The following is a 26939-nucleotide window of genomic DNA, read 5'->3' on the forward strand; positions in this document are numbered from 1 at the left end:
AAAAAAAAAGTGAAAGGCACAGATAACAGCAAAATTTACAGGGGTACAGCACACACAATAAAACGAAAACAAATGCAAATGACAAATGACATTCACTATGCGTCATGAAAGTTACACATAAATATTCATTGCATTTACGTTATAATTCCTTTGGAAATGCTCTTATCCTGACCGACATACATAGGTTATAATTTTACATTACGCATTTGTACAGCCGGATGTTTACTGAGGCGATACAGGTTAAGTACCTTGCCCAAGCGTACAACAGCAATGCCCCACAAAGGAAACGAGCTGGCAGCCTTTGGGTTACAGGCCCTGCTACTTACCACTACAGCACACTGCTCCCCTTAATAACAACATAATAAAAAGGCGGCTGTCTTTTGGACAGGGGTAAGTTTAGGACAACGGTTTACCTTCACCATGCTGGTGCTCTCCGAGTTGCTGTTCATCATGTCATTGAAGGAGGTGAAGAGATTCCTCAAGGACTCCATGAAGTCTGTCTCGCCTTTGTTCTCGTACAGCCTGCAAAAGCCAGATGAGCTGATCGAGTGCACCGTTTACAAAGAGCAAAAGACAACCTGAAGCAGCACATCTGAGACCGACTCTATTCCTTTTCCTCCCCTCCCACCTGACAAAATAAGCCCTCATAAACCAGCTAGCACATATTCAATGCGTCAGTCTGTGAATCAAAACACACTTGATCCTGCTTGGCTGCATTTTTTTTTTTTTCCATTTTAATCGACGTGCAAGACCCCTAACTTTGGAAATCTCCAAAACTATAAAAACGTTTATCAAGCATACAGTACCAGAAACATGAATTTAAAGACATTTTGATCTAAAGACTCATGCTTAAATGCTTATATTTGTGTAAGAAACAAATGTCAAAACATGAAGTTGAGGCCTAAGCATGAACTTCTTATTTTAGTAAATTTTTGTCCATTTTGAAGAACCTAAAACATAACATAGTTTTGATTTGTTTATAACACTCTTTTGGTCACTGCATGATTCCATTTGAGTTATTTCATAGTTTTGACATCTTCACTATTATTCCAAATTGTGGAAAATAGTAAAAACAAACAAAAGTGTGTCCAAACTTTTGCCTGGTACTGTATATAAAATAAAATATGCAGTGTGGATCCTCACTGCCCCCCAACAAGCAGCAGCACCCGGAGCTCCACAGGTCTCCCCACCATCAGTCACCAGTTCAGAGGCACCTTGGGTCTAAACCAGCGCTCCATCAGATACAGGTGACAGACCTCGCCGCCTCTCCCTGAATTACTGCCAGGACTGCGCTTCACAAGACAGGAGATGAGCAGTGACACCTGACCTGGAGGAACAGCTCTGATATTACCTCTCGTGTGTGTGTGTGTGTGTGTGTGTGTGTGTGTGTGTGTGTGGGAGAGAGAGAGAGCCGCAGTACAGGAGGTGCTGGTGCAAACGATGGCCTGGACGCCTGTGGATTGCAGTAGGATTCAATAATCGCAAAAAAGATTGGCTGCAATACAGACATGGACCATGCAGATGCAATGGACCCTCCCATTGCATCAGTGTTTTTATTTCAGAGAAATTAATAACCGTGACAGGATATGCTAATACGATGAATAGGCCATATACCATTAGCATAACCACACCAATTTCCAGAGTCTATCTGGGAATGAGCACATTTCACTTTCTCAAAACAATTAGCTGTTTCAGCTGTCAGGGCAAACATAATTAAGGCTAACGGCGTTATCAGCAAGCCGACCAAAAAGAAAAATAAAAAGTCTTTTTGTTGCAGGGGAAGAGTCTGCAGCTTCTGGTCTCGGCAGTACAGTCAGGATTCTATTCTCTCCCTTCCACTCTGTGCCGGCTTCAATAATGATGCGCTGTCCGGTACTTCAATTTCACTTTGTCTTTCCCCCCCTCTCCCTCCGCACGGACCCAGACCTGCACAGTCAGCACTCACAATGTAATGATCGGAACACACCCTGGGAATGCTTTCCACAATTACACAGAGCATGAAAGCCCCCGAGCAGCTCCCCTGCAACACTTAAAACAAACTACGTTAAAAAAAAAGGCAGCAACAACAAAAGAAAATTAACAAAAAAAAAAAAATCATGAAGCATTGGTTGAGTAATATGAGCTAATTGACCTGTTCGAGGCATCCTCTTCCCACACGTGGAGAGAGGAGAGGTATTGATCGAGCGCATCACACCATTTTTCACCTACGGAAGTGAAGTGACAGTGTTCCGAGGCCCTTTCCGCAATCACAACATTTTCGCAACCATTTTCACACATAGCGGTGGGTATTGCGGCTCCGTTATCTGCTGACAGGGAGTGGGTCTTACATGGTGAGGGTGAGCTGCCAAGGCTTACGGAGACATTATTGTCATACAGCAGACACTCTCATTTACAGCGACTTTTATAGGTTACAGTTTTTACATGTTATCCATTTATACAGCTGCATATTTACTGAGGCAATTCTGGGTTAAGCACCTAGCCCAAGCAGCAGTTTCCTGCTCCTTACCACTATGCCACCCTTGGAATTTGAGATGCCACTCCCGGGCGACAGAGCTGAGGAGCGCAGAAAACTCAGCAGCTCCCCCTCAACCGCATCCCTGACCACCTTGGCTGAATACTGTGGCCCAACCGGCAAACACCAAACTGCTACACAAACTGCCCACAGAATGCAAACCAACATAATTCAACATGCTCCATTACAGCAGAGTGGCCCATACATCAGCACACAACCAGCTGCCATTTGTCTGCATTACAAATCTATTTCCCATTATAAATACCCATCAGTCAATTAGACACGGTCTGAATCACCCATCTAACATGGATGGTCTAACTTAAATAATCTGCTCTCGTTGCTGTCTGAGCTGTTTGACTAATACCCCAGGTGATCAATACCTGATTCTCCACACAGCAGGAGAAAGATCCTATAATGACAGAAGGCTGGTCAAACAGAATTACACTGCCAATTAAACCTAATTATTTGATATCCTTAAAAACAGCAGCTAAATCAATCAGTGTGGAGAGATAACCCCTTCAGGCTGACTTGTATACAAATCAATTAAAAGCTACATATTGCTAAACCATGCCATAAATTACATTGCACACCATAACATTAAACAGAATGATCTAAGCTTTTAACGGACCTGTTTCCCTGGCTACAATAATGAAGATGCATATCCACATGTGACTGAAATATCCACCTAGGCAATAAGCAATTACAGAAATACCCCAAAATGAATTAGTCTGTGACTGCCCTGGTAGATTTGACAGAAAAGGCAATACAATGCCACATAGCAATAATGTTCTGTGTGATGCATAACTCCACTTGACTGATCAAGAAGCAAGGAGATCTGAAACATGCCAATAACTAAATTAACAATCACCCTCAAGGTTAAACGAGAAGAAACGGAAAGGGTGACATCACCTCTCAAGGTCCAGGCTGGTTAACACTCGTTAAAAGTTCTCTCTCCATCACTGCTGTGTGCCCTATTTCTAAGGGTAAATGCCTGTTTTACAATGTGTGCTGCCATGGCAGTGCTGAACACAGTGGGGAAACACCCAGTTCCGCTCGTCTGCTTTCTAGAGAGGATCCACAGGTTCAGACCGCGCGCATGCAGGACTCACTGGTTGAAGAGCACCCGGGACCGGACGATGAACTTGAAGATGTACTCCAGCGCCTTCATGGCCTTGAACAGCTGCTCCGTCAGCTTCTCCGCGTTGTCCACATAGTTCTTCAGCACCTTGGTCAGCTTCCTGGAGAGGGAACACGTCGCATAAAAGAGCGTTTTAACACACTACATACCGTAACAGCATTTACAACAGTTCCAGGATTTTAACATAGTATACCCAAACGACATTCTGTTCCCAGATTACCTGAGACTCCATACAACATGGTGAGACTCAACTCCCTTCACTGTCCAAACCTACCAGCACACTAAAACCCTTCCCTACTAAAAGCCCCCAGAGACACTTTTATGAGACCAAGATGGTGGAAAGCGTACGCTCCAGACAGAAAGTTCTGCCCTTACACACAGGAGCTGAAAGTCATTAGCCAGAGCAGGGAGGAGAGCAGGGCCTGTGGTTTCCCCGGTGACAGAGCAGCCTGTGCTGCCTCCTTGCTCATTGCTCACTCCTAATGTGCATCTTCCCAGCTCTATTTCACTGGTCGTTACTTCAGTCCCCCATTCCGCACTTAATGAGTAGACAGGTCATGATTGTCTGCTGGCTGAGGTTACCTTCAGTAAAGGCCTGGGCTATGATGCCAGGGCGGGAGGGTAGACGGGGGATGACTAAGCACCTTGCCGTACACATAACCTGGTTGCATGTTCAACCCATTTGATTTCCCATCTGATTTAAAAGCCAGGCTTCCAACGATTCCTCCCAGCCAAGGGCCCATTTGCATATTGCACAGTTAGAAAAAGAACGAGCAGTGCTTTCTCCAATAAGGCTTTCAGAGTAATTAACAAAATGTGCAGCATCAGAAGACCAAAACACCAACCAAGATCTCCTGAGACCCCCAATAAAGGATACAATAAAAGATTATTAAGGGAGCAAATATAGCAACAAAGCATGTAAACAATCAGAAACATCAAAGGGTCTATCCAGCCTTTTTTCTGCCTCCGATGAATGTAAATTAAATGATATATGCATTCCTTATTAAAGTCATGTAATAATTTGAGGTTTACAATTCACAGTAATTCTAGCAGTTTACAAAGTAAAAAAGTCTTGCTTTTGTTGTGAACAAAGACATCAGAGGTGTCCCTTAGGGTGTTATACAGACAGGTGCATGCTCTCGTTGCCTTGGTAACCAAACTCTGACCCTACAACCTTCACTCAACTTTTGCAGTGTGTGTGTGTCTGTGCGTGTGTATGTGCATGTGCATGTATGTGCGAGTATGTGCCTGTGTGTGCACATGCTACAAACTTTTCAATGTTCAAGATCAAGATCAAGATTCACTTTATTGTCCCACACTGTGGGAGATTTGGCTTGGGCTTCCACCCATGCTGCAATCCACATACATAAAGACAGGGTAAGACAGCTACAGGGAACAAGAAACATATCTAAGAACATAATAATCAAAAACATACAGTAAAAAAGACAGAGAAAAATATACACTGCTGTTAAATAGATAAACAGATAAATGAATAAATAAATAGATAAAACCTGTAATGCCAAAAAAGTACAGAGAGGCACTACAACTGGAAATTGGACATACTGATTCCATCCTTATTACATCTATTTAAATTTTTTTATTGAAGTAGGGATAAAAGAGTTTTTAAATCTATTCAAACGACAGCGTGGTATTTTAAACCTCCTCCCTGATGGCAGTAGCTGGTACTCAGTGTATAGCACATGAGATGAGTCGGTTATAATCTTGTTGGCTTGCCTTAACACAGCCTGCTCGTAGGTAGACTGCATGGGTAGGTGCTGTCTTACACCTATTATTATTATTCTAAGGCACATACCTGAGACTACTGTCTCATTATACCTTGGAGCGGATCTCTAACAACAACACTTACGTGTACGCGAGGGTGGCACTGAAATGCTTTCGAATGTAGGTCTCAAGGACAGGATTGAAGTGCTGAAACTTCCTGTCAGCAATGAGTCCAATTATGAACACCTGTCAAAGGAAGCGAGACGTGTTTACTGAATCCCAACAGCAGCTGCCAAGAACAGAGTATCCTACAAAAAAAGGCAAATATTTTCACAGGAGAGAAACCGAGACAAGAAAACGACAAGGTAATTTTAATTTAGTCAGAGGCGCTGAGGAGGCTGATGTAGGGTCTTCACTTATGGCGAATTTGCAGGACCAGCACTAATGTGAGCCCGAGAGAGCAGTAACAGCAAGCTGGCCACCCTGATAATAACACTGCTAAACTGATAATAGGGGGAATTATGCTCGTCTCTACTGTACGTTACACGCACAGATGCAATGAAGGCACTTGGAGAGTAGCTAGTACGGTAGCTGTACGTGTAAAATTATCTTAGCAATTACGCTGCACTGATTAAACTAGGCTTTAAGTCAGCTTGTACGATTTTCTCATATTTCCCCATTTTTAATGACACGCTGGTAAATTGAATGGGGAAAATAAAAATTACAGGGCTACGATTTTGCTGTAAATGCAACTTCAAAGACAGTCCTCAGAGGGAACTCAGATGAACTGTTTGGTTATCAAATTCAGTGAGTCTGTTTCACGAGCAACAGTCAACTAACATTGTCAAGGAGGCAAAATGAGGACACAAATGTCATATGTGGATTTTGAAAGGATGTCAAAAATGGGGAGGGGGGGTATCATTTTTCTCAGACTCAGGAAAGAAGTTCTTCGTTAGAATGGGATCTCAATCAGAGACAGGAAGAGGTAATTGAACAGATAAAAAGCACCAGTATATACATGTCAAAAGAGAAGAGAGAGGAGAAGAGAGAAGACATTGCAGGATTGGTAAGCAGTTAACATGGAGATGCAGGGAAGAGGTTGAGTTTCATTCAAGGACACCTAAATCTGTTCTATCATAAATTCTACACCTTGCAGTTATCATTTCACATGATGTGATTCTAGATACAAAAACTTTTACCTTCCCCAAAATGGAAAAATACAACATGAATGACACACACAAAGACACGCATACACACACAAAATCACAAACACACAAAAATACTCTGCATGCACTCACTTTTGGCACATCATCAGAATTCCTCAAAATAACCTCAAATGTACACAGCTGCATAGCTTTCACACATACATACTCATTATACATCATAAAAATATCCAGTGGCAATATTCCACTTCACTTTGGATGTTCTCCAACTGTTTGCAGTATACCACACATATTAGCAGATGTCCATGCCTGTCTTTCCCCTAGCCAACCAGATCCAGCTAATAAATTGCACTTTTGCACTAGCCACCAGGCATGGGCTTTGCAAAAATACTGCAGCCCTTTCCAAATTTTTAATGACATAAATGTAATGCCTCTTGGCACAACATTATGCCGCATAATATAATACATAAATGCAGTTAAGGCAAGCGTAGACATAACACCAACACTACCAACATGTGAAGTCACACCCAGATCCAGCTAATAAACTGAACTTTTGCACTAGGAGCCTGTGACAGGCTTCAGATAAATATGGTACCCACTCATTAATCACATGTAGTTCATGCCTCTTGGGGCAACACTAGTTCATGTAAAGTAATATGCAAATGCAACTAAGACATACGTATATATTACACACACACAGACACTACCTACAAGATATGAAGTAAACGTACACCACCAGGCCCTTCTCAGAAAGCCTGTCTCTGAACCCCAGGTGTGCTATTCAGAGAATTATTTCACGTCTCCAAGGAGATGGCAAGGAGAGAGGCTGTTAAAAGAGAGCACACTCTTACCAGGGCGTCAAACACCAGTGTGTCGAAGGTGTCGCTGTCAGAGTTCTCCATCATGATGTTGAAGAGGGCATCCAGGGTGTCTTGCAGAAACTAGAAAGACAGTGAGTCAGCACTTTAAAACCAGCTAGGGGTGGGAGGAAATAAGGACACCTTACCAGCACTTCACACAGACCCTTCTTCTGCTACACCAAAATATTTCGTTTTTAATGCAAAGTACTCGCATAGCCCATGACATTTGCAAAATGTTCCACTTTCATCGTTTGACAACATCCGAATAAAATTACGCCTGTTCTTTTTGCCTGCAGTACACTGGCTGGCTCCGTCTCGAAAACTTTTGTCATTCAAAGTAAAGCGTCATCTCAAAGAACAATCAGAAAGACTGACAGAGGGAGAAAAGCAGGTACAAACACAGGTACTCTGCAAGGAGGGCTGGAGAGACCATGAAAAACAGGACAGAAACTAACCGAAGAAGTAGCTCTGAAAAGTCAGGATGCATCAGCAGAGCTTCACTCAGCCTCAGATGCGATGGACTATTTCTGAATGTCAGACCTTTCAAAAATTGTTCTCCGTTGTCGGATTGAAATGTCTTTCAGAGCCATAATTCCTCCAGTGGAACAGTTAAATTAAATTGCATTATCCACATAGTACGCACGGTAATCTGGCACTCTTTCATAACTTACATATTCATTTTAGACACCTGGGTATATACTTTGGTTTACTAATGAAGCTGTTTGAGTAACTACACATAAAACACATATTGGCTATGATGAAGGAGTTCACTAACACTGTCCGTTCACTCTCCACTTGCCAACATAACATGGAAAAACTAAGAATGGAAAAGAGGGGGAAAAACGAAGGATGTAATCCTGCGTCGCTTTCAAGCGTCTGGTGTACTTTATATTCAGACTAGCAATATGCTTTTGGTCATTCCAGATTTAAAGCCTAATTAGAATTTTGGTTCAATTAATATTTCAAGCTTAAAGCCGAGGACATGTTCCCCTCAGAGTCAGAACAGCTCAGTTCACATAAAAAAAAAAACATTTTACATTCATGTTTCACAACAGGGTAAAGGTCTAAGCAGACTAAATGCCCCACAAGCTTCTATTTTACCAGAGCGGCGGTCCTTAGCACCTATTCAACAGAGGAGGACTCGTCTTTGCACATACTGACCTGACCACTGGGCTGCATGGAGCTTTAAGCACGAGTGCAGCCTGAATGGTTATCATGCTAGCTGCCGCTCGCGATTACCCTCGTGAACTCTGAGCAGAACATAGCCGCCTGCACTCTTTAACTTCAGAGCGCTGAAGGATGAAAACATCCGCAGGAAAATAAAATCTGCACGCGTGACAGCAGGTACTGGAAAGGAGACGCCAGGAGGTCTCTCGTTCTGGGCTGTGGCGCTAAGTAGACAGCCAAGGACATGCGACACCCCGCTCGCTTCTGCAAAGCCCTCTGGGATAGGTGGCCCTCGCACCATCTCACCTAGAGGTGGAGAGCGGCCATTCGTACAAGCTGGCTGGCACACGATCGCTTCAGCTGTGGGCGACTGGCTATGTCGGCTTACCACACGGCCCTGCTACAGGCGAGTTAATTCAAAGCATACTGAGTTAATTCCAGAGAACAGCCTGGTGAACTGCACTTTCGATAAAGGACCCCATCACCAGTGGGAGAGGTACACGTCGCTGAGCAGAACAGGAGCTTTAAGCTGAACACAGACATAATTAAACTCAGAGAGAGTGCAGTGAGGCCTTGTGCTTCTATGGCAACTAGTGGACACAGCTGCATTATTCAAACTATGTCCTCAGAAATGGTCGAATCTCATGCTCAGGGTCTGGACATAATAATTAACAACAGAAGTACGGCTCCCGAGTGGCTCAGTCGGTAAAAGCACTCGAGTGTAGACTGAACGCTATGGCCCCGGTTCGAACCCAACCGTGTCACTAGCCATGGAACACATTGGCTTTGTTCCACCGCAGATAGGGGTGAATACGTCGGCAGGGGCTTCGGTCCCATTAGCAACAGCGACCCCTGCTGGTCGATCAGGCACCTGTGGTCAAAGCTGCATATGAAATGTCTTCCTCCAACTCATCTCTGTGCTAGCTTGGCTTGTGGACCGCACTGCGCAAAGAAGCAGCGGCTGACATCATGTGTCTCGGAGGAGGGCACGTGCTTGTCCATGCCCTCCCGGATTGACAGTGGGGGTTGTGCAATGGGACCGAATGATAACAAATTGGACATTCCAGAATTCGAGGAATTGGCCATTCCAAATTGGGGAGAAAATGGAAAAAGGTGCGAAAAAAAATAACAGAAGTATGATGTAAGTCAGTCTTGCACAAGCTTCCGGAAGTCAGCACTTCTAGCCTCTGTGAAGTCTGACTAAGCCCAGTGGGATTTGGGTGTAGAGTTCCGTCAACAGATCAAAAAGAGAGAGAAAGGTGGAAATGAGTTGCAGACAAATTTCACATTGACAGTGTGAGGCCCTTTCCTCCCATACAGTTAGCAATGCATATAACAGTGCATGAAAACTCACAGTGGAAGACTTAGAGACCCTTAGAGTGTATAAGGTCAAGCCTGACAGTGCTAGATGCACTCTCGACTAAGGGCAAATCCTAGATGGTGTCAAAGGCCTGTTCCCACCATTAATCTTTCTTATATTCAATTTGCTCCACCACTGTTGGCTGCTGGACACTATCTGGGATCGAACCTGGGCTATAGGGCTCAGACTGCACTCGTAACAAGTGCTTTAGCTGACCAAGCCCCTTGGGAGCCCTTATATCCTTGTACCTTAGGTCTGTCTTGGAAAGGTTGGTAACTGCATGGAATCCAGGATGGAATCACAAACAAACCCTTGCCTGAGAGGGGCAGGTAGGAACAGATACACCCATTCCGACGAATCCATACTGCGGATATTGCGAAAAAGTTCTGGCGAGGGTGTCCTAAATAACCCTTCACCACTGGAAGACAAGATCCATCACGTTGTGGAGCGAAACACTATTTTCCAGAACGCAAGAATAAATCACTGTTCAATCAGAGTATTGCTACGGGGGGAGCTGCATTAGAATAATGAAGAAAAGGCGAAATGTCCTTTAGTCATTTAATGAAACAGCCATGCAGCCATACAAATTACACAGCCCGAAGGGGGGACAAATATTCTGTAGTTTTGTAACAGCTGAATAAAGAATTTATGCCGATCAATACTCACCATATGTAACCGCTAAAACGGCAAGCAAATTAAATGGGGTCCAATTGGCAGTGAATAACACAGTGTGAGAGGACATCCCTAAATCAGAGCTCCAAAGCGCTGCAGTCAAAATAAACCACTGGAGATTCACAAAGTAATAAAACAGCATTAAAAGAAATCAAGCAGGCTGAATTTTGAGTGAGCCCCACTCACTGATGGAATTAAAACTGGGGATAAAAATGATATGTCTACTTATATACATACATTTAGGTCTTCACAGGAAAATACCAGTGCCAAAGGGGAGGGGGTCAGGGTGGTGTTGGGGGTGGGGTGTCATGAGAAACTTGGGGAGGGGGACAAATGGGCCGTCACTGTCAATAAATACAAACAGGAACACAAATTCCTGTGCACCACTCAGAGTCAGGGAGAGAGAGACAGGTCTGATCCAAAACCATTTTTGAAAGCAGAGCTTCAGTGGATATCTATATCAATCTCTATCTTTTCCCCGCACTCACCCCCCCCCCCCCTCACACACACACACACACACACACACACACACACGCACACGCACACGCACACGCACACGCACACACACACACACAGCATACAGAGTCTTATGAATTATTCACTGCCCTGTTGCAACATCCAAGCCAGGCAAAGAAGGAAAGCTTTTGTTCTACATAACATCTCACTGCTGCGCCTTCCCATACAGCCATACAGTAAGCTGTTCAATGCAGAAGGCAGCAACTCATTAATCTCTGGAGAGTATGGCCATTTTAAAAAGCATATGAAAAATGAATCTGAGATTTCAGGGGCCTGAAAATAAATCAAATTTTTTTCCCCTCTTTAATCAAGATGTGATGTGTGACATTTTTAATTGGAGGGGAAAAGTTTTCAAATGGTTTCATTTTTTTTCTTAAACTTTCTTAAATCCAAGCTTGTGCCAAGATTCTGAATTCGAAGCTACCGCTGAAGCTGGTGGACACGCGTCAGTGGCCGGTAATGCAGTCACCCCCCACCAAAGTCCACAGGGATAAAAAAATGACTGATTCCACCATCCACTCCAACACAGCTGACTGAGGCTAGCTCCCAGCCTATGGCCAGCAATATGAGCTTAGTGCTCCAGCTCTGAGGCCCATAGCATTTCAAACCATTTCTCTAAACACCCAGGGCCACATTAATAATTCACTTACTTTTTATGTAGCTACTAAAAGACAAGTAGTTACATGAATATACTATGTTCCTGGCTTTTAATTTAATTTTTGAAATATGTACACATCTCAGTATCAAAATATATTGAATATAAATAGAAGTTATTTGCAAATATGAGCATTTCAGCTGATCTAAACCGTTCACAGTTCTGCTAGTTGTTGGAGCTGTCTGGAGAAAAGCATTTTGATTGGTTCAGATTGGTGAAAGACAGAACATGGTAGCTCCATCCACTAGGAGGATCATGATGTCTTACTCTCCCATTAGTTACAGTCTGACAATTTATTCACCACTCTTTTTTTTACCATTCACACTGCTTGTATTTGGAACATATTCAGCTGCATTCGCCAGTTCAAGTTTCCGCAGGTAAAGGATACATCAGGCAGTAGCTATGACTGACCCGTACCCGATGTAGCACAGAATCTACTAGGATTCTTGAAGGTTTGGATTTAATAAATAGTCAAGGAAAACTGTCACAAAAAGTACAACCAAAAAGAAAGTCTGTCCTCCCCTCAGACCACAACACAAATACAGATACTGTGATGTTTGTGATTTGTGCTTTAGAACTGAGGCCAAATCAGTATTTATGTCACGTCCCCAGATCCCTAAAACTGCAAACATCATTAGATTCCTTCAGCAAGAGTTCAGACTGGGGAAAAAAATCTTGAGACACTACTTTGTTTGGAATAATTGATCAGAAAGGAAACTCAGACGAAACAGAAATCAATCACTTGGCGATGACGGCCACTGCAAACCCCCCCAACTACATCAGTAAGTCCCTTTCATTTTTTCTAGCCAGGGGGCTTGCCAAATTGAGCTCTCATTCTTTTAAAATACGGACTAAGCTTCTACGCTAGAAATAGAGTTCCTCACAGATTACAGACAGATTGTTGATAAGTACCAAAGTCAAAGAAAATCTGTTCAGTACAAGACCTGAAATCACAGAAAGGTGACAGGTAAATCTATGGCCATTCCAGCTCCATTACCTTTTTTAGAAATAGAAACTAGATGTCAGGTAAGAATGAATTCTAAACAAACAGCCAAGTTTCCATCAGTTTGGAGCTCCTGCCCAATCACGGTCAGGCTTTTCTTGTGGATGAACGCAGAGAAGAGAAGCTGGTTGGCTGGTTGATGTTGGGGGACAAAGGACTCTCACCTTGACCACCTCGCCTCCATCCACCTTCATCAGCTGCCTCAGGTTCTGCTGCAGCAGGCTAGTGTTGGAACGCCACTTCAGCAAACCCAGAAGGTCCACTGCAGGACCGGACCAGACCGGATCAGTCCGGGTCACATGAGACAAGGGGGAAAACACAGGGAGATTGCAGAGTTAGCATGAGACCATCTCTCTTCACGGCAGAAGCACTGCAACCGCACCAAATGAGACCGATGAGGTTACCAAATCATCTTTGGATTGTTCTCCACATCATATTTTTTCTCCTAATGATGCTGATGCTAGAAAACTTCAAAATTCTGACTGTGTGTATGTGCACGTGTGTGTGTGTGTGTGTGTGTGTGTGTGTGAGAGAGAGAGAGAGAGAGAGAGAGAGAGAGAAAGAGCAAAAAGGGAGCAGGGAGGTTTAAAAACTGATCTCTCTGTGATCACAGATTCACCTGTAGATGAACCAGGAACATAAACCAGGAACTCCAAGCACAGCTTTTCCAGCATGGTCATGGTTGGTTAGCATTTCGCCATTAGCAGTCACATCAGACAATTTATAACAACTGGTATCTGCACCGTGACCCATGATATATAATCTTAAATTACATTAAGTTAGCGTGGCTACCCTCCGAAAAAAAATAAAAAGATTCCCATAATTTATGAAGTCACTTCATGTAATAGACTGCAGTGCATCAATCAAATCTATATTGGGAAAGAAACATAGTTCCCCAGACGTACTCAAACGGTGCCCCCCAGGGAGAGGAAGAGCAGGCACTGATTTATTCAAAGCACAACACTGCTCCTACCACCATCTTCACTGAGCAAGGATGGACTGTGCCCTGTATCCCCGATGGTTTTATTCTGGCGGAAAGCAAACACGTTTGGCGGAAGACACCCTGTTTAGTTTTGCTCTGTAAACAGCTCTCAGTGAATGAAAACGGGTCAGGGATGAGCTGCAGAGGATGGTCTGTCGCATTCTCTCTTTGGGCCGTTTTACAATCACAGACACTCACTCACACGTACACGCACGTGCACACACGCGCACGCACACACACACGCACGCACACACACACACACACACACACACACGCGCACGCGCACACACACACACACACACACACACACACACACACACTCGCACGTACACGGACACACGCACACACACATATATGTATACACACAACCACACACTCATATGCATATATGTCAACACATACACTCATCTTCACATAGAACTGCACACAGAACTGCACACATATGCATACATCCACAAACACACAGACACAATCACACACACAATGCATGTGTGCATGTACAGACAGACACACACACCCACACTAACATACACAAAATCCCACACATATGCACATACACACGCACACACACAACACACAAAATATTGTATATATACACTTCCCACTTCGGCTCCCTGTTTCTCACAGAGATAATAAACAATCCAGTCAGTATGATGGATGCCCATCTTCTGCGGCTCTGACACACCATCAAAGTTCAGTCACCAGCCCTTATCTAAAACGGCCTGGGATTTTTTAAACCTTTACCTCAGCCCTGGCAAGACAAATGAAATCAAAGCTAAATAAATAATAAACCATCAGAGGGGGAGCAATGGGACAGGAGGAGGAGACTGTCCCCTGGGCACACAGAGAAGGGGAGGTCCTCTTTCCCTAGGGGAAACACAGGCACAGGGCCCCTGTTCTCCTATTTCATCCTGTTTCTGTGGATACTAAAAAGATCTGGAGTCAGGCAGCAGGGCTCACAATCTCTGTCTCTCTCCCCATCTTCCTCTTTCCCTCCTGCTCTTTCTTGTTTTCTTTAACTCTTTAATACTCCCCTTCCTGTCTACCTCTCTCTCCTCCTCCTCTGTCTCTTTTGCCATCTTTTTCTCCCCTCATATCTTCCTCTACCTCACTCCCTTTCTTTCTCTTTCTCTCACACTCCCTTCTCCACTCTCTCTCTTTCTCTCTACCCCTCTCTCTCTCTCCCTCGCTCTCTCACTCCCTACTCGTCTCCCTTTCTCTCTCCCCCTCTTTAGAGGAAAGAGTCCTCCACTTAGCATCAGCCATCTTCATTTCCCTGTCGTTATCCTGACGTGGCCCCCTTTTTTCTCCAGGTACGATGATGCAGTCAGGGATCAGCGAGAGCACTTAAAGACTGGCAGCAGGCGTACACAAGTGACCCTGGGGGTCAGCAAATTGCATCTGCCCACATCCGACTTTTAAGAAAAACAGGCCCGATGAAACCAAATGAACGTTTAAATCAATGTTCAACTAATTTAGCCCCGCAATCCATCTCGTGCTACGTGGATTAGGCGAGGACTTCAGAGTGCTCCGTAGGCTAGTCTGCACAGCCCAGAACTGGTTCAAGGAAGTCAAAGCCATCTCCTCCTTGCCTCGTTCCCCTGTAAGTCCTCCTCCGGTATTTAGTCAAATGAGAGTCATGCTGACTGGAGGCGGGAGAAGACAGGTTAGCACCAAAGGCAGAGTGCGCTGAGGGAAGGGGTGGGGATAAGCACACATACAGCACATCTTGAAGAAGGGGCCAGGAGGGTGGCGCAGGAGGTATGGAGACCTGAGCTGCCTCGTCTGGGTCCCCCACTTCAATCACCTGGTGTGTAGGAGCCCTGCTCCCCCATCACTTCCCGCCAGGCTTGCCCCGTGAAATGGCGCTGCCTTGGGTCGTGATTAAACGTCTCCGCCAAAGCCGCCCTTGATCCCGGAATGGCGCAAAGTTAATTTTTTTCAAATGACTGATTTCCCTCCACTCCCCCCCACCTTTCTCATGGAGCTCATGTTCCAAAATGGCCTGACAGGCTAAATGCCAAGGTGAGTACATTTACATAACATTACAGTAACTGTCTAAATGTTAATTATGTGAACGTGCACCTGCAAACAAACAAACACACACACACACACACACACACACACACACACATACACACACATACACACACACACACAACAAGATGTATATACATACAGAGAAGCAAATATTTATACACACACACACACACACACACACACACTGTTTAAGTTGCCCATCATCACCGTGCACGTGTGCGGCATCAATCAGCTTAATAAAAGGTGCAGTTTATTTTGTGTGAAGGAATTGTGGACTCAATGTTCATATTTGGACCAATGGCAGAAGTTTTTCCAACATATCCATTACCTTGGAGACGTGGCCCAAAGTAATACTGTGAACACAGGGTTTTGACGGACTGTGTAAAACGCACAGTCAGGGAGAGGGGAAGGCTGTCAGAGCTTGTCGTCATGGGAACACAGCACACACATGAACCAGAACAGGGTGATTATGTGCGGCAAGGAAAAAGTCTCACTTTAAGAGGCCGTTTTTCCCGCGCCCTAATAAAAAGCCAGGGAGTCTCATGTCATCAGAGATGGATGTGTCCTGCCAGTCTTTATTAAAAGAAATCAAATCTTTCCAGGAGATCTGGCGGTGCATGAGAGTCCCCTTCTGTTTAATCAAAGTTTTATGTAGTGATGAGACGGGCCGAGTCCCTGACAGCCAACTGTCAGCTCACAAATTACCATCACAAAGTGCAGTGTAAATATCAATGCTTTACGCGCTCACGGGCCCGGGCCTTGCAAGGGTTTCTGGAAAACGCAAACACCATCAGCATCCCTCACCCACGTCAAACGGCAAAAGCCCCCAGATCATTCTCCCCTCTTCCCCCCCTCTCCCCGTCTTTCCACAGATCCTCCTCTCACAAGCTGCCTTTTGCACCAATAGCCAAAGGCCTACGTTGCACATGTAACCTAACATCGACAGCATCACCTGGCCTAATTAATTTGGCAAGCAGACGATAAGTCATTCTGCCATAGACTAAAAAAAAAAAAATTACAGTGGGAAAACCCCCAGCAGTAACGCAGGCTGACTGAAACATGTAAAGGTTCACAGACTCAGTATGCGATTAGGTTCTCTGTGAGGAGGAAGGGAGCGTGGGTTTACAAGACAAGAACCAGCTTCCTCAGAGAGGCCATGCATGCGCGTGATGTTAAACTTCCACGGGGCAGATAGCGGGCAAGGCCGGGTCGGCAATCCTCAGTGACCTCATTACAGGGGCTTTTCACCGTGCCGCGGTGTGTCTCTTTGAAGACAAAGACGCAACAGCAACAGTGAGAAATACATATTAATGAAACCCTGTACCTGCAAACACAGACAACATGAACGCGCAATACCGGGGGTCAGAGAAGCACTGATATCAGCACTAGTGCTAACAGTTTGCAGCACCGAAATCAAACTCGGCTGTCTTAGTATGCGGTGACTAGGTGAAGAATTCCTCCATCTCACCATCGCCGCAGTCTGTGAGGTAAACACTTTTTGGGATCTCCTGCTCCTCCTAAGGTGGAAGTGGGATGAATTATTTGCAGATCTACTTGTGAACAGTGATACCTGTACTTCCCATTTCTGCTAATAGCTGCTTTAGTGGGCCTTTTTTTATTCTTTTTTTTTTTTTTTTTACTGCAGATTTAATGTACCAGAGACTATTGGATGTAGAGTTTATCTCCCCAAGGTGATTTATGACAAATTAGAGATTTGGGAGGGGGGGTTATTTCCTATTGCTTAATTCCACTATGAACTCCCCAGACTTTGGAATAAACAAACTTAACGCTGATCCTTTCAAAGCTGTCCAGTGCCATGGGAAAGGAAAGGCATGGTGGCTGAAGCAGGTCTGTGAATTCAAGACCCCGGCTTTCACAGCGGCTCCCTCTCAGAGCAATCCGAGAAAGAGGCTTCTGCACGCCGCATACAGTATGTGACCGGACTGTAATGCGCTCTTACCTACAGGAATATTGATTCCTTTCCACGCTTCCCAAAGACCATTTGTGTTGTTCCACTCAACCATTCAAAAATCATCTTTTCTGTGTCACTGTGAATCAAGAAATTAAATACTATTCTTTCAGGGTGCATTTTTTTTTTTTTTTTTTTTGCTTTTGTGAGCCGATGAAAGCCTCGGGTCAGTAATACAATTAACTTCTTAATTTAGTTGATGTCAAGGTTCAGCGAAAGCGCTTTCACCCGATATGACGTTTGCCCCCCCACCCAGACAGCTGTTCTCCATATTGCCACCCCCCCCCTCTTTAGTTCCTGTTGTAGGGACCGGGTGACATGCTGTCAGCGGAGCTCGAGCAATCAAACACACGAAAAGAAACAGAAAGACCCTGTCATTTCCATTCATTTCTCAACTGAAAGTACTTCTTTCAGGTTGGTAATTCACTCTCGCTAAGTCCCGACATGGACAAAGGGGGGGGTTGCATGGTTGGAGTTTCCAGGGCACCTGATAAGAGGTGAAATGCGGGTTAGCCGCGGCACCCCATCTCGTGGGGTCACACTCCATGTTATCGCTGGATGTGGGAAAAGAGTAATCCCTCCCTTTTTTCCAGAGCACAGCTCTTTCACTTCCCTCGCTTTTTTACCCCGGTGCCGCAAGCTTTCCAACACCGGAAATGAACAGGGTGCACGGGGTCACCCCAGCGGTGCAGAGACCCGGGAGTTTTAAGTGCCTCTAAATACGTGGGGGTGCAAGGGGGTCGAACGCCTTTATCTGGCAACCCGCAGCAACAAAAATGGGATTTCCTTGGCCTAATAAGCACTGCATTTTCAACCCTGGGAAATAAAGCCTGACATGTGAAATGGAAGGTGGAAAAGCTCTTCTCCCTTTGGTGCAACAGCCTGTAACTAGCTGATTATGGGGGGGAAGAGGGCGTACCATTCTGGGTGAGCTTGGTAGAGCACACCAGCGTGGAGATCTGGAAGGAGTCCTTGCTGATGGTGCAGCTGGCCAGGTTCTGGGTGCTCTTCCCTGTGGTGGAGTAGCCCTTCTCCTCCAGCTCCAGCTTGGTGGCCGGCAGGTTCAGGTAGTGGGAGGAGTCCTCTAATTTCTTGGCTTCTGCCTGTGAACATTTCAGGGAGATGGGGGGGTCCAGTGTGGATGCCCGTTAAAATCTACCAACAAGATGGATTCTACAGGATCCACAATGATACATTACAGCCAGGCTGTTTAAGAAAATACTATGAAAATTACAGCATGCATAAATATCTGCAAAAAACCTATGCACGTTACCAGCTCAAACAGTTTGCAATGCTTTCATGATCGACCACATAAAAATTAGCATTTATTGTTAGTGGTAGTAGTAGTATTACTATTAGTATTGGTATTGTTAAATAATAATAATAACAGTATTACAATGCATATGCAAACACACACATGCATGCAAACTAGAACCTCACAGCTTCTAGTATCCCTTTGATAACTAGTTCCTCTTTAACCATTGTAACATGGCATCAAAGGCTGTAGAAATTTTACTTGATTGCAGTGCGGATTCAGGGGGAATAACCAGAAGTACAGTGGCCAGGCAGAGCGGTATCCAATCAGCAGTGTGCACAGAGCGTTTAGTGCGGGGGCTTTTCGGGCTCGGCTCACTCTCATTCTCATTTCGCTCATGTTCACAGTGCAGCACGGAGAACCGCAGCGGGCTGAGGTAGGGACTGTGGATATTACCTTGTACACAATGAGATCGTGCTCTCCGTCCCTCAGCGTCGTTCCATCGTACCTCATCAGCTTCACGAACGACAGGGCGAATATTTTCTCCGATTTGTCTTTGGCTGTAAGGGGGGTGGGGGGGTGGGGGAGGGAGACAAACAGATGGCCGCTGTCAGAATCCGCGGCACACCCCATCAGCGTCTCTCACCCGGCGTGTCACAGACCGGGAGCGCTGGGAGGCCGCGGCCCGCAATTACAGCACAACTCTCACATGTCGGCTTCAACACTTCGGCCTCGCGAACAAGACCACGGGGGTGTGCTGCAGCTCGACAAACAAGCCGCTCTGAGGCAAAAGGGCAGAGCGCTAAAGCCGCCGGGGAGGGCCAAAACACACTACTAGAAACGCAGGCCACGTATTGCCACACGGAGTCACCTTTTTTTTTGTTATTGTCCCTCATTTGTAGGGAGCACTGGCACCCTGGGTAATGCTCCCTACCAATGATGCTTGTCTTGGGAGGAGCCGGGATTCCTGGAGAGGCTGGAGACTGCCTCTCACAGCACTGCTGCTGCCAATGAGTTCAGCATGGGCCGTCCTAGGACAGTGCTTTCCTCCCGGCTTCCCCAGTGTGTGACGCCAAGGAAAGCCGGCTCGCTCTGGGGAAGACTTCAGAATAACGGCAGCGTTCCATCGGGATTGCTCCTGACCGATCTACCCGCACTTACGCGGACGCCAAATCAAAACCGACAGCGCCTTTGTCAGGCGACAAATGCTATAGTCCAGCTCACTGGGAGCACGCAATTCCAAACCCAAATCCAAATCAGATCAAATCTAAATTAAAAGGCTTTTTTGTGCTCAAGGGACTGGGGCAACTGCGCTGTTGGAATAATATAGTTGGGTAAAATGGCAGGTCTGATGGAGGCGCACAAGGAGAGAGAAATGCATGTGCGCACATGCACATACACACATGCACACACACATGCACACTCATGCGCACGCGCGCACACACGCACACCCCTACCCCAGGATGCAGTCGTCAGGGAGCAGAACAAGCGGGCCGCTGAGTTACGGGCTCGGCCCGCCAACCCACCGAGCCAGACGCAGGCGCATGCATCACACGCACAGATCAACAAGCCGGAATTTACGCGCACGGGGATGCGATTCATCTGGGCATCTCACGCCATCCGCACGCATAAATCCCCACCGCCAGCGCACCGCCTGAAGCTGGCAGTGAATAACTGTCCTGCTCATGGGCGAAGGAAGAGGTGAGAGACAGGACGAAGGCGGAACTCTGGCGTTTAGGTCGAGAGCATTTTCGGAGTCCTGTGAATCCCCCCACTCCCCTCCGCAGCTGCAAAGGCTGACTGGTCCATTAGAGCCGACTGTGTTCAGGCGTCCCACACACTCACACCCTGGAATAGGGATGCTGCCATCTTTTATGCAGGTTTCTTTATAGTTCAAGTGCTTGCCACCCCCTTACAGAGGTATGGCAGCAAATATCAATGGTCAAAACCTGACTCCAACATTCCTTGGGTTTTGGGGGGGTTGGGAAAGACACAGAAGAAAGACCGAGGAGGGCAGAAAGGTGCAAGCCCTCCCTTTGCCATAGAGCATAAAAATTCCCCAACTTTCGCAGATGCACTTCATAAGTCACTTGGCACAAGAGTGTCTGCTAAATGACAATAATGTAATAATGTAATGTAATAATGTTTCATGTAATACTGTAACACGCTACGCTGCTACGATATGGATGGGTTGAGCATAGATGTGATAAATAAATAATGAAAATGAGCAGTTTTACTATGCACCAGATGGGGCGACACCTCACTCCCCAAAGTTCAGCACCAGTTGGCGATATTCAGAGACGGACTCGGCGGGGGAAAGACCAGCCGGGAGGAGGCGCCCATACCCAGGCTTTTATCTGCTGTATCTGCTTACCGCTCCAGAAGGAATGGGTTTGATTACTCGACTCGAAGGAGGACACAAACATAATTCATCGGGATTACAGACCCCCTAATTATTCCCATTTACCTTTCCTTTCCAATCACTGAGGATGTAAATACCAGAGCACCAGCACTAGCCGAGCCCGGCTTTTCACAACACCGTTAAGCATGAATCAGTTTTGCTCTTCTTAGAGCCTATAACTGGGAAAGGAAGACAGAGGCACACAGTTCACTTTGAAGCAAAACCTCTCACCTCTGAAAGTCCAGGCTATTCAGCCCTCTCTCCGACAACAGACTCTTGTACTGCAAACGTAGCATTGTGCTCTTTGTCACAGCCCGAGAAAAAGAGGTGGAAAAGATGGGCAAGCAAGCTCTAACTGGTAGCAGAGGCTATGGTATGCTTGAGGAGCATTTAAGATCACTACAGATCTGATACAACTTCCGCAATCTGCGGAAAGAGGGAAACCAAACCTGACATGTTAACGCTTCAGGTGGGTTAACAGCAACACCATCCCCAGCCGTTAAAAAGAATAAAGGTCACAAGGCATTAACAAGGCTAGCAGCTAGCAGTTTAATGCCGATCCCCAGCACCCGGAGAGATCCATACTGGTCCACCGACTCTGAAACATGAGAGACGTTATGGCAGAAAAAAAAAAGCCTGATGAGTTGATGCCACTGACCCATCTCCAGCTAGAAGGCTAAAGCCGACACAAGGCAGCCGGCAAGCTCTACACCGGTCCTGCCGGCGCATGGAGGGCCATCTTTCGACACAGTCATTTTCACTGATGTCGCGTCCATCCGCCCCCGCCGTCTGCGCTAATTGATTGTTTTGCACGCGCCATCCCACAGCTCCCGCCTGCGCTCTTCCTGGCTATGCCGCAGCGCCATGTGGTGGGCAGATGGAGCGCGCACCACGCCAGCGCGGGGTTCCCTGCCCTCGCCGCGGTAACAAACACACCGCACACACCGCCACCGGCAGTCAGACTCGATCCTCACCCCGTGAATCATCCTTCCCCAGCCAGGCCTCCGTGCTCTCTCCGGCCCAGCACGAATCTCTGAGCCTCTGCTGACTTATAGCCACTTTACGGAGGGAAGCTCTGTTTCTCAGTATAAAGCGACAGGCTGAGAAGTGTAAATCATGTTTCGCTTCTTTGTTTCATTTCAGAAGATGCATCTTCCTCTCTCGGATGACTTGCAAGCTTTTGTTATGACAGATACGATTCATCGGAACGCTGCAGGTGGCGTTCTGCCCGATGCTACTACTAAGTGGGTGCAGTTTTACTCACAGTCTTGGGACGACCTGTGGCGGAAGGTAAAGCGCAGGTGGCTGCGGTTGACGTCCTCAATGGGAATGGCCACCTGGGACGGGAGAAAGAGCAGGAGTGAGCTAGACCGGGCCTCACCGACACTGAAGACACACACACATACACACATGCAGGCAGGCAGATGCAGACGCAAACGGACAGGGACAGACAGACGGAGACTGACAGAGGCCGACAGAGGCCGACAGGGGCCGACAGGGACAGACAGGGGCCGACAGGGACACAGCCACACACGCAAAACTGTGACAGCCAACGAGAACCCCAGGATCTTTCTGCCCTACAAGCTAGCATCTTATTAAAGAAGACAATCATTAGCAGGTGGATAATTACAGGGCCTCCACTGCCAGCTCACCCAAGCATTGAGAGGGAAAGGAAAATAAGTGAGATAATTCTGCTTTTCGTTCGCTGAATAAAATGTATGAGTGGTTGCCTCTGTTGGGTAACAGACATTATTAGTCATTTCCAGGTGCAGGTCTAAGCTGAACTCTGGCTTGCCTGCAACTCCCTCATCGCAGTCCGTGTGCAAACATAACCAGGTTTGAGCCTGGCAGACCATCATTCCAGCTCTATAAAATCTTATAAATTCTGGACGTCTTCCATTTATTCTGCCTAAGTGCAGCCCTGAACATCCACTGATTCCCAATGCACTGCCGTGAGCTGACATGAAACAGCCCAAGCGGTCAGCAATATTAACAGCTGCCTGTAGCAAATATCTCATGAGCCGTGTTGATTAAAGTGAGGAGATTCAGTGCTCTCACTCTTGTAAACAGCGGCATGCAGACACCGCTTGGAAGTGGGAGGGGTGCTCACCTTGATGGTTTCAAACCAACGAGGCTGTTTGACTTGATAGTAGATCACTGATTTGTACTCCAAGATACCTTCATCTCCTGCACCAGGGAAAATCACATTCTGGAGAAAAGAGAAGAGATAACAGTTTATAAAACACTCTTTGGATTACCCATCTCAGAGGACTGATTAGCTTTGCGCATACTTTAAATCCACCGTGTGAGGCTGCGTGTCACACCGGATTATGAGCACTTCATACACACGGAGGTTCAACAATCCAAAATATAACTCAACGTGACATGAGCAGGAACTGAACCCACTGGCTGAACTGATCATCGGTCATTTCTCAAGTGTCTCTGGGGGGGCTCAGCGGGGACCTAATGACGCGCCTCTCCAGTTAAAGATCACTAATCCGTGAGCATCGTTCCGTCCGCCATCAATCACCACATGGCATTTTGAAATTAGAGAGAGATGAAGGAATTAAAAATTTAAGGAAAAGGGCCCCGTCTCACCTCCTGTCCAACAGCGTCCGCGGGTCAGCACAGAGGACCCCGTCGGGTCCTGCAGCCCAAACAAGCAATTAGCTTCTCCCCCGCGGATCCCCCCCTGGCGGGGGGTCGGGGACCTCTGTGTAAAACCGCATGGCCTCCCAAGGGGGCTGACACGCCTGCGTGGCTCTCAATCAATCAATCAAGCCGCCCCCGCCTCCCCCTCCCCCTCCCCTCATCTCCCGCCATGCCACACACACCCCTCCCCCCTGTGGCTCCTTCCTTTTAGCCACACCGTCACACTCAGGTGCTAACGGCTTCTGACACGTTGCAATTATGAGAAATAACAAGGAGGACGTCCTGGGCACCAGCGTAGCCAGGAGCGGCTGTGGAGGAGTGCAGCGTTTTTTGGGGGGACGATTTGTGGCAGGTGAGTCAATCGGAGACAGGGTGTGGGTGGGGGGCATTTCGGCTGGACCATGGCTCCGGGCAAAAGCGCGCAGTGTGCGAAGCGCATGGCCGTTTGTCATGTTGACAGTACGCTCTCCTCTCTGCTCCCGCCCCTGCCCTTCTTCGATCAGACAGCGGAGGGGGTGGAGGGTGTTCTCATATGCAATATCGGCGTCTGTTCTGCCGCCAGACATCACCGGGAGCACTGAAACAGAGGCTCTGCTTCCTCATTGCCTTCTTTCATCTAATCACACTTAGGGCTGGGCGATATAGCCATCACGATATATCGAATAGCTATTTTTAGCACAATAACAGCTATCCCCAGTATGTGCCGTTAGGTTTCTTCCCGTATTTTTTCCCTTTAGTCATACCTGATGCGGGAGCACACCTCCAAAGTTCAGTGAAATGCTTCCGGGGCAGAAAAATATCACTTGTATCTATATGTCGGTTATCTTACCTATTAGCTTTGAAAAACATTATAGCATATGTTTTCACTCTTTATCTTTGTAGCTAGGGCTGTATTGAATGCCATTTTTTGCCATTTGAATTTCAGCCAACCTTTTTCAAACAAAGCTTCGAATGTCTGAGACGTGACGTCATCGTTTTGGCCTGTTTCGGCAGTGTGCAAGTGACCAAATGAATGTAACAAACAGTTCTGTCTACAAAAGTTCAACCAGCATTTGCTTTAGTGTACGGAATTATTCCTGTGCGATTTCATGACACAATTCATTCCGTAAACTGCTGACTCACAGAATGTATTGGACCAAAGCCCTTCCGTGCACATCATACCTTCAGTGACATTGCCTATGAACATAATTAATTTTGTACTGAAGCAAAACACTGATGTCTACGAAAGTTCAAGCCGCCTTTGCTTTTGTGGACGGAATGCCTTCTGTAACGGAGTATGTTGTGCTAAATCCCTTTCGTGCACATCATACTTTCAGTAATATAGCAAAACAGTTAAGTGGACAAAATGAACACTCGATGGTACAGAATGATGATAGTATAGCGCATTCTGCATTCCGTGCCACAACAGCATAAATGCTGGCCTAGGACATCTATTACGTGGACAGAATTACTTTCGTCTACAAAATCACAAAATTTTGTGGACAAAATGCGTTACGATGTTACATGGTTTTGTAATGAATTTATGCATTGCATAGCATAGAAGGCATTCTGGCTATGAAAAAAGCTCTGTTACACTTGGCGCCCCACAGTTTTTTGACAAAATTGTTTATGTTAAATGAAAGTAAAAAGTTGGTCACTTTAACATCTAAATTTCTTGTATTACAGTAGCTTAAAACTGTAACTGAGGACCCATCCTAATAATCGAATGCTTAATTTCACAATCGAACGCCAATTCAATGGACGAAGCTTCAACGCTTCGAATTTTTCAGTACAGCCCTATTTGTAGCCATGTGTTTCCATCTACCACATTGAAGAAGCATAGTGTTGTTGCTGTGATATCAACATTGAATAGATACGAGTGGCGTGTTTCCCCCGGAACCATTTCGGATGGCCTCAGAAAACTGGTGATGTGCGATGGCTATATTGCCCAGCCCTAATCACAAACCTGTTTGGTTCTGCTGAAACAGACATTTGCACGGGGGTGGTTTTTCATAAAAAGCTACTAACGTAGTCTGCCCCTGACATCAAGCAGTAGCAGGCATCTCTGTCTGCAGTGCTGGAGACCTGAGTCCTCAGCCGTAGGAGAGGATCTGTGCTGTCTGTGTGTCCTGAGGGTGTGAAAAATGATCTTGCGTTTATGTGGGCCAAAGGCCACCACTGCATTGGCTGGACAAGTCCACAACACATCGGTTTTCTATTTCTTACCTTTTTAAACAACAAATAAGACCCTGATCTTGGGAGAATAAATAAATTCCAAACATCTACATTTCACAACGTCAATCTTATAACCACAATGGCACTTTGTCCTTAATTTTGAGTAAGAACTTATTTTCCTCACTCTCACACAATATTTTCATTTATTACAGTGACTGCCAAGTTTATTACAAAGAAAAAAACACCTGTTAAGGACAATAAGGACTGGATTGAATTTGGGCAGTCTGGATGATGAGTGACAAGCAATTTGATAAATTTGACTCTTCAAGATTGCTGAATTTTACAGGAACACACCCTTAACAACCAAAGCACAAACTGATCACCATCCACCGTGTCGCATCTTCATTTATGCCGTACATCTAGGATCCCCTCCAAAACCTGAAGCATACAGCAGCGAAAAATTACAGGCGACAAATGAAGCTTTTGTCCCGGCCTGTGACAAAGTGTGTAATTGAAACAGCTGAGTCTGATGGCACTGTGAGCTGGGCGCGATCCCAGACACAATCAGATCACAGACTCGCAGATCACAGACTTGCACCACCATCTGAGCAGGAAAAAAAAAAACCTCATGATCACAGCCAAGGATGGGGGGTTGGGGAGGGTGGGGTGTCATCTCCAGAACAATGGGCTTCTTCTCATCATCCATTCTCTTAGCCGA

At 46.0% G+C, this 26939-nt stretch overlaps 1 protein-coding gene across 2 annotated transcripts in view; it reads right to left on the bottom strand.

Annotated features, from left to right (window-relative positions):
* dock1 (dedicator of cytokinesis 1) overlaps positions 1–26939 on the bottom strand; it is a 250829-nt gene that overhangs the window by 184983 nt on the left and 38907 nt on the right. For both annotated transcript variants that reach the window (XM_036532118.1, XM_036532109.1), the window contains exons 15-23: positions 23526–23624; positions 22680–22752; positions 19471–19574; positions 18679–18862; positions 12933–13030; positions 7387–7476; positions 5518–5618; positions 3622–3750; positions 414–522 (exon numbers count right to left, since the gene is read on the bottom strand). In XM_036532118.1, coding sequence (XP_036388011.1) covers positions 414–522; positions 3622–3750; positions 5518–5618; positions 7387–7476; positions 12933–13030; positions 18679–18862; positions 19471–19574; positions 22680–22752; positions 23526–23624 — 987 coding nt within the window. The remainder of the gene's footprint in view (positions 1–413; positions 523–3621; positions 3751–5517; positions 5619–7386; positions 7477–12932; positions 13031–18678; positions 18863–19470; positions 19575–22679; positions 22753–23525; positions 23625–26939) is intronic.

The sequence above is a fragment of the Megalops cyprinoides genome, chromosome 1 (genome assembly GCF_013368585.1).
Source record: "Megalops cyprinoides isolate fMegCyp1 chromosome 1, fMegCyp1.pri, whole genome shotgun sequence".
In the NCBI taxonomy this organism is placed as follows: domain Eukaryota; kingdom Metazoa; phylum Chordata; class Actinopteri; order Elopiformes; family Megalopidae; genus Megalops; species Megalops cyprinoides.